This window comes from Entamoeba invadens, assembly GCF_000330505.1.
Source record: "Entamoeba invadens IP1 unplaced genomic scaffold scaff_1105074726103, whole genome shotgun sequence".
In the NCBI taxonomy this organism is placed as follows: Eukaryota; Evosea; order Mastigamoebida; family Endamoebidae; genus Entamoeba; species Entamoeba invadens.
In genome coordinates, this window is record NW_004443767.1 from 610,072 (window position 1) to 626,864 (window position 16,793).

At 36.0% G+C, this 16,793-nt stretch overlaps 7 protein-coding genes across 7 annotated transcripts; 2 read left to right on the forward strand and 5 right to left on the reverse strand.

Moving 5' to 3' along the window:
* Positions 1-417: 417 nt before the first annotated feature.
* EIN_252980 (hypothetical protein) lies at positions 418-801 on the reverse strand (the record flags this gene model as incomplete). The annotated part of the gene is made up of 1 exon (XM_004261767.1): positions 418-801. One exon carries the CDS (start codon positions 799-801, stop codon positions 418-420), a length of 384 nt encoding a protein of 127 aa, XP_004261815.1.
* Positions 802-1,714: 913 nt separating this feature from the next.
* EIN_252990 (protein serine/threonine kinase, putative) lies at positions 1,715-7,489 on the reverse strand (the record flags this gene model as incomplete). Its single annotated transcript, XM_004261768.1, has 1 exon — positions 1,715-7,489. One exon carries the CDS (start codon positions 7,487-7,489, stop codon positions 1,715-1,717), a length of 5,775 nt encoding a protein of 1,924 aa, XP_004261816.1.
* Positions 7,490-8,364: 875 nt separating this feature from the next.
* EIN_253000 (hypothetical protein) lies at positions 8,365-8,913 on the reverse strand (the record flags this gene model as incomplete). The annotated part of the gene is made up of 1 exon (XM_004261769.1): positions 8,365-8,913. One exon carries the CDS (start codon positions 8,911-8,913, stop codon positions 8,365-8,367), a length of 549 nt encoding a protein of 182 aa, XP_004261817.1.
* A 1,542-nt stretch (positions 8,914-10,455) lies between these two features.
* Positions 10,456-11,760, reverse strand: EIN_253010 (beta-amylase precursor, putative; the record flags this gene model as incomplete). The annotated part of the gene is made up of 1 exon (XM_004261770.1): positions 10,456-11,760. One exon carries the CDS (start codon positions 11,758-11,760, stop codon positions 10,456-10,458), a length of 1,305 nt encoding a protein of 434 aa, XP_004261818.1.
* Positions 11,761-12,339: 579 nt separating this feature from the next.
* EIN_253020 (Angio-associated migratory cell protein, putative) lies at positions 12,340-13,653 on the forward strand (the record flags this gene model as incomplete). The annotated part of the gene is made up of 1 exon (XM_004261771.1): positions 12,340-13,653. The coding sequence occupies one exon, from the start codon at positions 12,340-12,342 to the stop codon at positions 13,651-13,653; it is 1,314 nt and encodes a 437-aa protein (XP_004261819.1).
* Positions 13,654-13,969: 316 nt separating this feature from the next.
* EIN_253030 (hypothetical protein) lies at positions 13,970-16,399 on the forward strand (the record flags this gene model as incomplete). Its single annotated transcript, XM_004261772.1, has 1 exon — positions 13,970-16,399. One exon carries the CDS (start codon positions 13,970-13,972, stop codon positions 16,397-16,399), a length of 2,430 nt encoding a protein of 809 aa, XP_004261820.1.
* A 141-nt stretch (positions 16,400-16,540) lies between these two features.
* On the reverse strand, positions 16,541-16,792 carry EIN_253040 (hypothetical protein; the record flags this gene model as incomplete). Its single annotated transcript, XM_004261773.1, has 1 exon — positions 16,541-16,792. A coding segment is annotated over one exon (252 nt), but the record flags the coding sequence as incomplete, so codon positions are not given.
* Position 16,793: the final 1 nt, after the last annotated feature.

Sequence of the window (16,793 nt, forward strand, 5' to 3'; positions counted from 1 at the left end):
TTGAAATATGACATTAACAAATACAAACAACAATCACTTGTTACATTTCGAAACTATTTATTTATAATATCTTTAAATGATTTTAATTTTGTTGAATAAATGAATTGTGAATTGTTGCGAAAGCATTTGCTACTTTTATGATACAAAATGGGTGTGGAGAATTGAATAAAAAAATGCCAGAGAGTATGGAATGCCAACAGTTTTATTTCAATGGAACATAAGGCATATAATCTGTTTTTTAACCAAAAAAACAGAAACAAATAAAAAACGGCGAAAAACAAGAAAATTTAGAGGAGATGTGTCGTTTGATAGCAAACAATAACCACTTGGAGGAAATTGCCTGTCAGTAATTAAGAATATGGAGGTCATTCCAGACAATAAAAAGCCTATGTTAAAGAAGGAATAAGAAGACATAAATTACATGTGAAAATTTCTGGACAGGGGACACCAATCAGTCGTTGTTTGAAAAGGACAGAGAGGACAGCACTCGAGCTCCATAGAGTTGTCGAGTTGCTCACGGGAGTTTTCGACGTTACTTCCGTACCCCGAGTCCATGGACATGGCTGATGGGGATTTGCACGGGAAGTCGTCTTTCTCATCATCGTCGTTACCATCTTCCAATATAGAAGAAAGATGTGACATCAAGAGATTCCGCAAGACTGTGATGTTTTCATTTGCTTGCTCTCTGAGATGCTCTGTCTGGATCTTTTCATTCTGGAGAGTCTGCAAGCTGATAAAGTCGTAAGGTGTACTTGGCTGATATGGAGTGGCAGCCGCCTGCATACCCAACTGATATTTCATGATCTCTTGGGTTGTTATATAATGGAGGATTGTATGCGATAAACGAAAATCTATTTATAAACAGCTCAAGTCACTCTTCAACTCGTTTTCAATACTTTTGCCGTTTTATTTTTCTTTGGCCTCAAAAATCCCGAGTTCTGGCCATTCATATTTTTCTAGAATAGTTAACCATCCAGACATTTTTCTTTATTTATTTCCCGCTTTATAGTCAAGTAATACGTGCATTGTATTTGCTGTTCCCTCTTTCTTCGGCTTTTTTCTTGGAGAACGTTCTTTGGTTTTTCTCTATTTTTTGCAGTAGTCGATTTCTGTTTGTTAATGGAATATGCCAGGTGTATCGACTAATCTTTCGGGTCACAAAACAACGCCAAAAAAAGAAAAGTCAACCAGCATTTCTCAATAGTATTAGACAAATAAATACATTTACTATTAGTTATAGCACAGTTCATTCGTATCGACCCAAGTCCACTAACTTTGTTAAATTTCAACACTTCTTGTTTTTACCTAAAACCCCACCTCAAAAATGCATTGAAAATCGTTTTGTCCAAAACAAATCAGTTCTTCAATAAGTTTAAGTGTTATTTTTTTATCAAAAAAAACTGACTAAAAAAGTGGTTATTACAGTCACATAAAATGATTTCTTTTCTAAAACAAAAAACCTTTTTTTAATGTTTTTAATTTCATTTTGTATAAATAATTTATAGTATTTTGCCTAGATTTCTGCATTTTTTTCTTTTTGTTAAAGACTAATAGTATTATTATCATAAAAATACACATTGGATAGAAATTGTTATTGATGGGAATTTAATAAAAATATTGTAAAAAAATAAATTTGTGTTTTTAATAATACTTTTAATAACATTATTAATAAAAAATTCGAACGAATAACAAAATCGAAAATTACAAAAACAAATTACACGGCTGTGTTGTTAGACTTGTCGGATTCTTTGAGTTTCTGGACAAGAACATCAAGTGCCTTTTCTATAGTATACCGTTCCGCTGGATTATGTTTCCAACACATCGAAACGATTTCGTACGCCCAATCGTCCATCCCCTTGAGTTTTGGAAGACGTTGCCCTTTGCTTATAAACTCAGCGATGTCCCACGGAAACACAAACTGTTCTTTGGGGTATGCCATTGACCATCCCAAGCACTCGTACATCACAATTGCAAAAGAGTACACATCCGCCTTTGTAGTATATCGGTCTTGTGTTAAGACTTCTGGAGCCATAAAAGCGGGGGTACCCACTCCTTTAGTGAATGTCATATTAGACTTCAGTAAGTTAATGTTTCTTGAAGATCCAAAATCAGTCAGTTTGCAATTGACCGTCAAATTTTCGTTCATTGAAAAGACAAGGAAATTGTCTGATTTGATGTCTCTGTGCATAATACCATTGGAGTGCAAATACAACACTCCACGCATCATATCGGTGACAAACTTGTATCGAAGACTCTTCTTGATGTTCTTGCGGCACTTTTTGATCAAGTCACATAACGACCCAAACTCGGCAAATTGAGTGACCATACAGATCTTGTTGGGGACAAAGACGGCGCCAAAGAAGTGGACGATATATTCGCATCTGAATTTATCCAACATCGAGACTTCCTTTATGAATTCGTTCATCGAGTCTTCGTCATTTTGGACCTTCAGTAACTTAATTGCAACTTGATTGTTTCTAAAAGTCCCTCTAAAGACCACACCAAAACTCCCTTCACCTATTTGCTTCTCTAAATTGAGCTCGTCGTAATCGAGTCGGGTCGACATCTGTGTGTTTGCATCGATTTGAAGTGGCTCAATCAACGTAATACCACTTTTGTATTCCAACATAACGACATGCATTTGATCGGTGATCTTACATGTACACAACGGCTTAATGTACAAGTCAAATTCACAAGCGCGACCACCAGCAAGTGTGACCATCGACGGCTTACACCGCATTTTGAACTTTCTGTCTTCATTCTTTTTGAAAGTGAATTGAACCTTCACTCTGTTTCTCGATGGGTTCCCAAGATACAAATGTTCAAGGGTTTCAACACCAACAGGGATTGCTAGATCCTCATCACTATGGTCAAATTGAATTATTCGTTTATTAGTTACCAAAAACGACTCTCCAAGTGGTTCAAACTTGATGTCGGAGTACTTCATCTTAAATACATTCACATCATCTGGCACTTTGTATTTGTTGTTTTTGTAAATGGTGTAAGTACTCAGCGCAATAATCCCAGCAATAACACCAACGAAAATGAAAAGACATATGATGACTACTATAACTACAAACCATACAACTACTTTCTTTTCACAACTTTTCCCATCTGATGTTGGAGCATTCCAAAAAGAGCAGGACGTGCACTTTGAGTTGACTGCCTCGTTGCACTCGGCTATTTCTTTGTAAAATGAACAAGTCCTTCTGTCCAATACATAATCTTTTTCACATGAAGTACACTCATACAAAGTACACTCGTTACATTTCTCAGTGAGTGAAGAACATGCTACACACTTCTTGTCTTTAAGATAAAACCCATCTTCACATTGCTCACACCCACTATCTGTTATCTTCTTGCAGTTTGTTAACAACATCTTATCTTCACAATGACTCGTGTCTTGGAAATAAAACCCTGTTTTACACACATTACATGTCAAACTGTCCAAACAACTATCACAATTACTCAAACATGGAATGCACTCAAATCCTTTATTGTAATATCCTTTTTTGCACAAAATACAACCTGTTAAATCCAAAGTGAAGTCTTGACATATAGCATTTGTTTCTGTTTTGTTTTTACACACATTCCCACCATATTGTTGTAAAACATAGCCTTCACGGCAACTCATACAAGTCGTACTTTTCACAGCACAACTTAGACAATTTGTTGAACAATTCTCACAAATCCCATTCGTTAAAATGTATCCATTTGAACACAAAGAACAGTGTCCTTCAGTGGTTGTTTCACACTTCGAAGAGTCTTCAACTAACTCAGAAAGAGTGCATTTTCCATTTTGGAAGTAATATCCGGGTTCACAAGAAGAACAATTGGTATCAGTGTGGCAAGTCAAACAACCCAGAGGACATTTTTGACAACTTGAACCATCAAAATGATATCCATTAGAACATCGACAAATTGTATTTTGTGTGGCTTCACAAAGATCAATAGTCACACATTTCTTATCAACCAAAACAGTGTCTCTGCTACACTTCAAACATGCGTCTTTGTTGCAAACTTCACAAAAAGTAAACGAGCCACTGCACTTTTCACAAACACCAGAAAATAAGTAATACCCATTTTGGCACGAAATAACCGAAGAATCCGTGACTGAATTCGACCCAACTTTTGTCGTGCAGATGCCATTTTCTTCAACTTGGCCAGTTTTGAAGTCACAAACATCACACTGACCAGAAGAAGAACATTCATAACAAGAGGGGTCACAACCTTCACATACATTGTTTGCTTCATATGTTTTGACGGGACATTTCCTACATTTTCCATCAATGAGACCATTGCATTTATCATATTTTTGGCACCTTCCATTGACTACTGAATACCCAGTTTTACACCGAATACACTTCGAAGCAGAACTTACTCTCAAGCAATTCGGAATATTTATGAGAAGGCAGTTCTGATAAGTGGATGTTGCAGAGAGGTAATATGACTCTTTACAATCTGCACAATAGCCATTTGTACTATATCCTCCACAATTATCAACACTCTTATACCCAACGCACTGACCATTCGATATCTTCATTTCACCACACGAAATGCATTTATACGTACCATTTCGTATAATATATGATTTACACAACTCTTCAGTACTCAAAGTTACAGCGTAGAATAAAGTCGTAGTCTTCTTTTCGAATGATACAATTTTAAGGGATAAATACTTGGAAGGTGTTACAATTGTATTATTGTTTGAAACAACCAAATTTTGGTAGGACTCAAATTGTAAGGAAATGATGTTACCTTCCCCAACAACTTGAATAGTGTAGTTGTTGAGACCTTTGGCATCTATTGTAAACGTTTGGCCATTTGCATTTAATTTGACTTCTCTTTTGACGGTAAGAGATGCAACGTTGACAACATTTAACTCATCAACATCACCAGCTTCTATACTACATTTGCTCAATTTAGAATTGCAAGGACATGAATATTTAACATACTCATTTTCATCTCTATAACCAGTTGGGCTTGTGCCATCAATTTTACAAACACTGTCGTATCGATTAAGTTTTTGACAGTCATATGAATTTGAGTATTCTTTACGCACAACAACAGACTGTTGGTCACAAGCAAATTCACAATTATTGCATTCTATATCACGTTGAACTCTATCCAAAAGAACGCGTGTGTACAAACTTTGTGGCGCTGTCAAATACAATTTACTCTTAGTGTTCTGCTCCATCCTTAAAATTGGTTTTGTGCTCTCTTCTTTAATTCCAGTAAGTTCTGAAAGTGCAGATATCGATACCACATCACTCCCTATAAGTATGTCGCTTTTGTCGTCTTCAATGATATTTCCAAGTTTGACTGTTGGACCTTTCAAAGTTATTTTGTTGAGTGGATTCAATGTAACTCCATTCAACGTTTCGACAATAACTTCTTGAGTAGTTTTTAATACAAAAATTCCTTTTGTTTGGAGTAGAGTACTTATTGTTGTGGGAGTACTTCCTTCAATTACAACAACAATGTCTAAATTGGCCATGATAGAATCAATATAAACACTATTTCGAAGAGTTAAAGTACTTTCTGCATATATTATACCTTCTAACATCTTTTTATTGTTAAAATCAATAATATCACCATGTGGTTTGATTTGACACATTTTACATGGGCAGTACTCTTGCTCAAAATAACCATAACTTTCATTGTTCAATTGACAAACAACGTCATAATCCGGTTTATATCTTTTGCACATTCTAAACAATTTGTTAACAATAACACTTTCAAATACATTATCTTTTTTGACATACTCGAGGTCTTTCGAAAATTCACTTTTGGCAGAAGCAAGCTCAAAACACGCAGCTTGTAATGTGTCCATCTGTGCATCAAACACAAGAGCAGATGTTACTAACAACTTTCCATCTCCAACCTGAATCAAAGCGTCACCATTCAAATTGTTGACATTAGACAAACTGTCTTGTATTTGAATGGTATCAAAAGAAAAGGTACCATTTTCTGTGCTTTTAATAACGTTGCTCGATAAAATGACAAGGCTCTCACATTTTAAATATGCATTGATGATGACTTCACTTGCCCCAGTAAAGTCACACTTCTTTGATTCTACATATATTCCAGACACTGTAACAGTGTCATTCGTTTTACTTGAAGTGACAATGGAGTCCCAATACCTTTTGTTTTCTCCACCATCATAATCTCTTTCAAGTATTAAAGTTAGCCCAGTCGACCTCTTCAAACTCACATCTTCACAGTCTCCTTGAACAAACCCACCATCTTGTTGTGTGCACCCACACCCTATTGTAGACTCAAGTGAAAGATATCGCTTTTTAGAAGGTTGGTTGCACACTTTTTCGACTAATCCAAAGTAAGTGGCGCTTTGATCTTTAGCCAAGTTCCCAACAAACAACACCGCGTCCTTTAAAGTCACTTTAGTCCTATCAACAGCAGTGAGTCTGAAATTGCCGAGTTGGTAAGTGACATCATGTCGTTCTATGTACAACGTGTCGAGAAATTCGACACTCCCGGACAAGAATAGAGAAGCGTTTGGCAAATGGACAGGCCCAACTAAAGTGAGTGTTTGTTGTGGTGGTATAGTTGCGTATGTTGGAACTCCTTGTGTTGTTATCGAGAACCATCTCATCTTTTCAAAAGGCCATTCGTTTTGAACGGGCTGTAATTTCAAGTCGTACACTTCGTTCAAGTCTCTGCAATCCAACATCCCATCCAAAAAGTCGAAAGATTCTCCGTCGTATGTGCAACTGCAGTACTCGGGTGGGTTCAGTATTTGTGTGGAGCAAATTGCATACCTCACATAATTTCCTCTTTCACACAATTTCGCTATTTTTGTCTTTGGAATTGAAGAGGTGACGTTGACCGTTTGATTCAAAAGGTTGGGTTCATACGCTGTCAATCTGTACGCACATGTTGTAGTGTTTTTATAAAAGTCTGAGATCATATTAAATCCCATATTGCCAGTGACTCTTAAATTGGCTACCCCGGAGTTCCTCACATAAAAATTCTCGTATGGGCTTTGAACATCAATAGTGAATCCACGACTCCCAACAAATAAAGGGTTCCCATATCCAGTTTTTATTGTTCTTGTTCCAACAAACACAAGCTTTGACCCCTCTTGAATTTTGTTACAGTCTAAAGTCCATAGAGAAGAGATGTCGGAAATGTTGAAATTCAAAACTTGGGTATCCCTATTGAAACGAGCAGTTGGACTGAATTCAAATGTTATTTTCTTGGTCAATGTTGCTTTTCCATCATCATAAAAGGTCAAATTGTTGAGTAGGGGATTATACACGTCTTGACAACAATCACTGAAAATAGTGAATTGTGTTGCAGCTTCTGTTCTTTCAGTTTTAAAACCTGTCCAGTACTGGTCAAATTGGCATCTGGTTGATGTTAAAAGTACTATCTCTTGTGAGTTCTTTGTTCTTTGGCACCAATTGTCTATGGACAGCGTCGTATAGCAAAAGAGTAACAAGAATACAAAAAGATACTCAAGTACCATCCCTTTTACTTATAATTAAGTTCGTTATCGATTATTCGTTTTTAATCGTTGGATAATTATACAATTACTATCTGTTAATAGAATTTAATCGTTTAAATAAGTAAATAAACAGAAAATGTATGATTTGTGCCTTAATATCAATTTGTGTATGGTTCACAATACAATTTGATGAAAAGTTATGGGTTGACTATAATAGTAAATTAATTGATTTTTAATAATAAGGAGAATTTTCAACTTGACTGCATTTCTATGTATTTTTAAACGTACTCTACTTTCTTTTTAAACCATTCTAATCAAAAATGGTATATAAATGGTTCATTTTTAATATTTTATTGGGTTAGTTATTTATAATTTGACATATGGCAAATTTTGCTTGCTTGTTTGTTATGAAAAAATTTAACTTTATAAAAAATAATTAAATGTTATAATATTTTTTTATATTATATTTTTAATTTTATTTTATTAATATTATAGTTTTAATAAATAAAATATTTTTTATTCATTTTTTTATTTTTAGAACACAATATCCATATTCTTTAAATTATCCGTTGGCAAAGTTATTATTAAAGTTTTTTAAAAACTATAATTATAATTTTATTTAACAATAATTATAATTAATATGGTATTGAATTGATAAAAAATTATTTATAAGTAATTTTAATTATATTAATTATTGTTGAAACTATAAAATATAATAAATAAACAAATGAATAAAATTATTTTCAAAATATGAAAAAAAATTAAAATATTATTGTTTTTTAATTAAAATTAAAAAATAATTAAATAATATCAGACAATAATAAGATTAGAAACCTCAAACTTATCATTTTAGATATTCATAATATCATGAAAAACAAAACACATTAACAATTTGATTAGAAACAAAACTGACACAACTCTCCAACACCAACGCTTTCACAGAGAGCATTACCAAGGCGTTGTGTTAAAAAACCACTGACTTTATTTCCAATTGTTCTGATATCATCCTTGCCATACACAAACTTCCCATTACAAAATATTTGCACGTCGCCATTGATCCCTTCCCTGTTGATTTTTTCAAAGAAGACTATATACCCAAACTCGAGGAGTAAGTCCTCAAAGATATACAACGCTTCACTTCTCTTTATTGATTGTGTTTTGCGTCTTGCTGTTTTTAACGGAAATCCCTCTTTCTGTAATTTCTCGACACGTTGATAGGTACGCGCTTTGATGAATTTCTGGAGCTCGAACTCATACTCTTCGTTCTCTTTTACTAGCGTCCGAACCTTCACAAATTGCTTAGCGGTCGTCGACTTCTTTTGTGGCTTAGAAAGAACAAATCCGTATTTCCGCGACAAAAGCGCGAGCAAAACACACTCAACCTCCGTGAGGAGGTTACGCTCGTCGTGATGTTTCTGTGGGCGCTGTGCCGTTGCAAGACTCATCAGAGCGACAAGTTCCGTTCAACTTTAAATTGAGAAACATTCAAAATGATATTGATCAAAATCTATTGCAACGTCTCTCTATTTCTATTTTCTCACAAATAGGCCCTACTTCCCGTTTGCGCTTGGTATTCGCTCAAAATATAATTTCAGAAAAACTTCTGCTGTTTTTGGTTCGCCCTTGTAAAGTATCGAATTGAATCGAGCCCCGGCAATCAGCTCGCATCGCAACCAAATACCAATTTCTTTTTATATATTTAAGCTTCTGTTATTATTTAATTTGTATATTGAAGAGTTGTAAAAACACATCTCCGCTTGTGATAACGCTTTTTTAATAAACCCTCCACAGTGTTTCCATTTTTGTGGTAATGAATGACAGCCAAATATAATATAAGAAAGCGGGAAATTGCCGTATATGAAAAACAAAAAAAGTAGTGTTTTTGAAAAAAACCAAAGTAACAAACAGACTGCAACTTAGTTCAAGCCACTTTTTAATAATCACCGCTGATCTTCTTCCAATAAGCTAAAAATCAGGAACATTTCTCGGTTTTAATAATAATAATTATGGCGACAACAATTGGTTTTCAAATCTTAACAAAACTCAATATGGCAAAACCCCGGTTTTGCTCGTATTTGGAGTGGAAGTTCACCGTAAACTGAAAACATTTTGGATTCTATTTTCATTAGAAAGATCTTGAACAAAGACTCATTTGCAAGACACAAGATCTTGTTTGGAGATTCGTAATACTAGAGCAAAAGAGCAGGATGAGAACCAAATGTTCAGACGAAATAACACCAAATGGATGTCTTGTTTACCCCAGAAACCAATCCACAAAGACAAAGAAAGACAAAACGCACTTTTGGGAGGGCACTTAACTTTTTTAAAATGGAATCGACGAACGAATGACTAACACTTGTCAATCTGATTTTAGAACAAATGTCATGAATATAACAACACCCGCTCGGAGTTATGCTTATCAAAGACATTGAGGGTTGGCTTATTCACAGAAAGCACGACAAAACGTGGATGATTAAAACACATTTGGGAGTTACGAACTACTCATTGTAAATACCAAACACCAAGTAATGGAATTATTTCAAAAATGCTTTCTATATTTAAATCATTCATAATCAACACGGCGTTATTCATCACCACTGACAATACAATGCTATTATACAAGTAGTCTATTATTTTTACCATTTCGATACTAATAAAATGGTATCAAACACTACTTCATAAAAATGGAATATAAATAATTGGCATTTTCAGCCAAGAGTTATAACCACGTCTTAACAACATATTAAAAAACGATAACATTTCATTTGAAAAATGGACACAAAAGGACAATAAAACATCGTTGTAAATCACGCAAATCCCGCTGTATTGGACTTTGTACTCTCCAATTTTTTTAAAAACTTTTTTATTCAAAACAGATTTATTCAACTCCGAATTATCAACACATTTCCTTTTTCTTTTCTGTCGAGCAAAAACCATTCGAAAGGCATTGTAATTTCAATAACAACCAAAACTTTTAGTAAATTGAGTTATTTCATGTTGTTCACAAAGCTTTTGAATTGCCCCCAAGCTGTTCCATCATCAAGTAAGGCTCTTGTCATTCTCAAATAAGTGAACGCGGTCAATCCGTACCACTTCGCTTGTGTCACAATTTGGTTGAACCCAGACGTGTTGCATCCACCATACCCACACAACTCAAGTGCATTCTCTCCACATCTTGCAACTCCTGCACTTTGAGCTCCTTTATACGCTTGATCAACCAAAGCAGCTGGTGCTGATCCACAGTTCGAGTCTTCTCCACTCATCTCCAAACAAGTAAAATCAAATCGTGCGCCGTATGGTTTGAATGCGTTCGCAATAGTCAAATAAGCGTTGTTGCCATTGGCGTTGTAGTAGCCTGCAGTCAACTCTGCCGCGTGGCTGTTGTCTTTCCACCACCAGTGAATACCACTGATTTTGCCAGCAATAGCTAATGACCCAAAAACGTCCTTAGCACTCGACAAGACGTTCTTTGTATGTTCAAGTAACATATTTGAATAGAAGTCCATGAAGAACTTTCCATATGCAGAGGCGTAGTTGTCGCTTCCACTCCCAAAGAATCCGGTCGATGAGGGTGGTCTTGAATTGTAAGTCCCCGCATTTGATGGTGACGCTGAACCCCACTCACTATGTCCGGCCGCAGTTGCAGCGGCTTGCAACTTAGCGAGAGAATACTTGTCAGAACACTCAAACTCTCCAATGCCACAATATTGGAACTTAGCACCTGGGTATGATGGATATCGAGTCTCTCCGCATGGCCCCATACCTACTTGAATTTCATTAATTGTTCCATCGTCAATGAAGCTCTGGAAATTTGATTTGAAAGACGCCATAAAGTCCTTGTAAATTTGAAGAGGCGTTCTTCCTTCAAAAACAGCTTCAGAATCTGCACCAAAGGAAATGTACTCCGTGTTCACCCACCCTTCATGATCTTTAAAGAAAGCACCAGCATTCTGTCCAGCGGTTATCGCCCACGACGGAATTGGAATGTCACAAGTATCCCCAACATTGCCTCCACATTTGTGGAAGGACATCACAGCTTGAAATTTAAGACCAGCGTTCTTGGCAAGTTGTACCATTGTCTTGTATGCATTCCAATTGTAAGTCTTTGGAGACGTCTCGACTAACCCCCACCAGATATCGGACATCACACCCACTACTCCACCAGACTTAATCTTAGAGAAGTCGTTTGTGAGTTGACCTTGGTTGGCAAGACCATTTGAATTCACTGTATCCAATGGAAGCATTAAATTCACTTCAACTGCAAAAGCAGTGAGGATGAAGAAGAACAACATTCTGAATTACTCAACTTGTTCTTGCATTTTTATAGCGGAATTTTTGGTAAGAATTATCTGTTGAATTTCGGGTGTAATTATGTAGTACTTTATAGTAAATATTTAATTATAAAAAACTAAAACTATCAATAGATATTTCTGATTCTTTTTCTTGATGTTTGTTTTACAAAAATAATGGTTTTTGATATATTATAATTTCTATTGTTTTTAATTTAATCAAAATATGTTTTTCGATGTTTTTTTCATTCAAAAATGTGTATTGCTTATTATTTTTTAACTTATAGTTCTATATTAATTATTTCTATTACATTTTATAGTTTATAAATAATTATTCCAGAAAAAAGCTTTTTTGGGAATAAAAAAGAATCTTTTCAAAGAAAAAATCTTGATGAATTGATTTTTCGTTCTGATTCATTTTTTAATATTATTAAAATCTTATAAAAGTATAATACATTTTTCTGATCTTTTTTTGTAGAATTATCTATAATATAATTTGGTTATAATACATTATTTTTGATGAGAAAACGTCATTCGAAACTTCATAATAAAAAAGATCTTCATAATTAGTAACCCTAGTTTATGGATCAAGAACCTCAACATTCTCAAAATGAAAACTCTTCCAAACCAGAGAAACAAGAAAAAGTCGACGAGGAGTATGAAGATGATGTCATAGACTCTGATGAAGAGATTATTGAAGGAGCAGACCGCATGGAAGGGGAGGAAGTTGACAAAGAAAATGGTGACCATGAAGAGGAATATGATGAAGATGACGAAAAAGATTTGTCTGACTCTGAATTGGCTCGTCGCGATGAAGAGGAAATGATGCAACAATCAGCAAAGAGAGTGTGTTATATAGCAAAGAAGTACTCTTCATCCCCCGATGACCGAAAACAGAAGATTGATTTCAATGATGGTGTGATGTGTGTCTCAATCTCAAAAGACGGCAACTTCATTGCGGGTGGTTCCTGCGATAATTCGTTTGCGGTTTACAACGTCCCAACAAACAAAGTGTTTCAACAGACATTTGAGAACACCGTGAGTTCGGTTTCTTTTTCCCACGACAACGCGTTACTTGCAATCGCCAATTACGACGCCACCATTAAAATCTACGACGTTACTGGGACAATGAAATATTCACTCGACGGGTATGACGAGTTCGAGTGGGTCAAATTCCACCCACAAGGGCATGTAGTTATTGCTGGTTCCAATGACGGAACAATTTGGTTGTGGAATGCCGACAGCGGCAAATTGATAACTTCACTGAGTTGTGGTATTCCAAGTACTGTTGGGTGTGTGACTCCGGACGGGAAGAATGTCGTTGCGGGATACGAAGATGGAAGTGTTCGGGTTTGGTTCCCAAAGACTGGTGTACCGGAGAAATTCATGGTTTGTCCACAAAACGAGTCGGTTGAAGTGACGTGCGTAGATGTTATGAAAGACTCTAAGATTGGTGTTGTTGGGTCTGCGGATGGCAATTGCACGATTTTCAATGTACAAACGGGAAGAAGTCTATCGACGTTAAAAGGCGAGAAAGAGGATGCGTCTGTCGAAAGCGCCGTTGTCAACGCTCTTCACTCCAAATTTGCATTCACGGGAAGTCTCGATGGGGTTGTGAGGATGTACGATATCGACACTGGGAGACTCACGCGCCGATTCAAACACTGTGGAGATGAAGAGTTATCAGTCACGAAACTCGACATGCAACAAGGGAGTTATATGCTCGCGTCTTTTGGGATGGATTCCAGAATCAGGTTATGGGACGTTAGAGCCGAACATTGTGTGAAAGAGATGGGTGGCCACAACGACGCGATATTGTGTGCAGAAGTGAATTGGGAAAAGAAACTGATTGTGACTGGGAGTGAAGACCATACAATGGCGTTGTTTGCTTTGTAAGAGAATGATTGATTTTACAATACATTTAGATATCCATCTCATCCATAACATTCATAACTTGACATAAAGACATGCAATCAATATAATTTAATTTATAGAAAAGAAATAGTTTATTTTTTTCTTATTGGCAATTATAAAACTATTAAATAACTAATAATAAAATACTTGACTTGGTTATCATTATTGTATCTACTGTATATAATATATATATATATGTAATCTGTTGTACTGTCTTTATTTAAAACATGGAACTCTTATAGTACTTTTAACTATTCTTATAGTATAGATATAGAATATATTAAACTTAAAAATAAGTATGAGCGAAGAAACACCAGAAGAGATTATAAACAATGTCTTAAGAGATGTCCCTTGCGGAGCAAATGGGTGGGAACGTGTCGAGAATGTTATTAAACCCCCTCCTTTTTATCTCCAGATGTATATTAAACGCACTTCCAATATTCTTACATTATGTTCTGAAGCACTTTTGCCATATAGTTATGAACAAACATCAACAGAAATGAGAAACATCGAGCTTCTCATGTCTTTTACTAATGTTATTAAAACAGTTAAAAAGATAGAAAACAAGTTAGAAATAGTCATTCTGTCTGATATCCTTCAAATCAATCAAACAGTGTTTTGCAATTACTCATACACCGAATTTAAAGATATCTCCCTCACTGTTGCTCTTCGAAATCATTTTTCAATTGGCCCATTTGTCCACTTTGTCAACTTATGCAGAAAAGAACAAAGCGGTGTGAAATACACGCTCTACTGTAATATCCAAAACCAACTCAGAAACGACCAAATCGACTTCTTATTCTCTATGTTTGGGTACTCCATTAGTTTCTTAAACGAACATTTGGCACACGACGCCGAAGGGCATTTCATATTATCCAATTTTAAAAGGTTTAACCAAGTCATTGATAACAAAGTCACCCTTCCAAAGGTTTTACACCAAAATGAAATCTTCGACATCTTTGCGACTAACGACTACTCGGAATTAATCATCAAGGGTAGAATCTTTTTGCCCCTCATTTCCTTCCAACAACTCTGTACTAAGTATAACAACTACATCTCATCGAACTCTTTTCTATTCCCTATAGTAAAACAAATTAAAAAGACGGGGAGACTCAGTTATATACATAAAGAGACCCCATTTCTTGGATTCTCCAATTCTATGACAGACCAAGTCTATGGTTCACTGTTGGCAGAAAGAGGGCTCTTCGTGTTTTGTCAAAGTGTCCCATGTAAAGATTGCACATTTGCGTCGAAAGAGGCGCACTCCTATTTTGAAGATCTGATCTCCGGCGAAATGGTGTCTTGGGTCGGCCACCGACTCGAAGCCAATTTTTATCACCATTGGTCCACCCCAACATTAAAAATGGTCGACAAAACTAAGAGAGGGATATGCGTCATGTCGCTGATATCAACTTTTTTGTTGTCGAGAATCATCATGTTGTATGGGCTGAATATCACAGTTCCTTCACTTAAGGAGAATTTGCTGTTACAATTGATCGACGTTTGCTCTTACACCAATTTGGTCAACAAATATGTCATAGAAGACAGAACAAAAAAGATGAAAGAAGCAAAAATTGTGCAACAGAATGAAACAGTCGCGTCTTCTTTCAACTTGTTGGCTTTAAGCGCACAACTTAAAGAACATATATTCGACTTCTTACCACTCGAAAGTCTTCTAAGCCTCTCTTTGTGCTGTAAAACACTCAAGTTACAAATATTAAGCAACACCAACCGATTCGAAACATTCTTTGAACTCCACTTCAACCCTAATACATTTTTCCTTAAAAAAGAACGAATTCTAGAAACACAACAAGAGACGAGTCAAAACAATTACAAAACAGTTTCTCTGGCTAAATTCAACCAAGTGAAGTGGACGCGACGACTTACAAAGACAGTGGAACGGTTTCAAATTTTTAATAACAGTCCGGTGGACGGTCTTTTCATCACAAATTCAAAGGGGTATTTAGCTCTCTCCACTTTAGAGCAGAAATGCATATCAATGCCATCAGATATGTCTCGAAAAACTGTTTTAAAGACCCAGTGTAATTCCCCAAAAGCTCAATACAACCGTGCAGATAATTACATACAATTTCCATATAGTGATACTGAGTTCTGTAGAGTCTCTTTTAATACCAACAGATATGAGCTATTTACCATTCCCAAATTTCAGGACTTCAATTTTATTAGTGACAATTGTTTAGTCGCGAAGAACGAAATGGAAGGGTACATCTATGACACGGCCGTTTCTCGTATCGTCCAAGTATTCCATCCAACAAACAGTCCAATAAAATTGCTCAATGAAGCCGACAATGGCAACATTATCTGTATCGACTCCAATCGAAAATTGACCGGGTTCGATCGTCGAGCAAATCAAGTCGTTTTTCACACACCACAACGGGAGTACACACCACTCCTATTTGACTCCTTTGGCAATTTTTTAGTCTATGGGACAGACTGTGGTAATATAGTGATGTATGACCAACGGATGAATCAGATCTGTGCCGAGCGTATTTTCTTCAAGTCGCCTATAACGACGCTTCACATTGGAAATCGTCGTGGAGTGTTTGGGACGTCCTTTCGTTCTCTTGTGTATATCAACTGTTACCCGGGCTGGTTCGGATTGAAGCGCACACTACTCAGATCAAATTATTTAGTCACTTCCATCGCACTCAACGACGAGCAAATCGTCGCAGGTCTATCAAACGGTGAAATAGTTCGATTCTCATAAATTTTACTAGTCTCCTCTAGTTCTTAATCATTGTATATTATTATGTTATTTGTCTAATAATAGTTAGTTCTATAATTAAGACAACTCGTGTACCATTATTTATAGTTTTATATTAACAATATAATAGTACATTTCAATCATTCAATTCTCGGGTTGAACCTCTTTAGAGGGTTCCTCGTCTTTCTTCTCACTCTTCGCGCCTTGTGGAAGTTGCTTGTGGACTCTCCCAGACTTTTTCTGTATTGGTCGTCGAGTAACGACGGAATCGACGGCCATTGAAGTGGCGAAAATAGCCATCATACAGTAGATATGAGCCAACCCATAATCTCCATTGGATTCTTCTGTGTAAATGAAGTTCACATCTTTTTTTACACCAACTTTGTATAACTCGGAC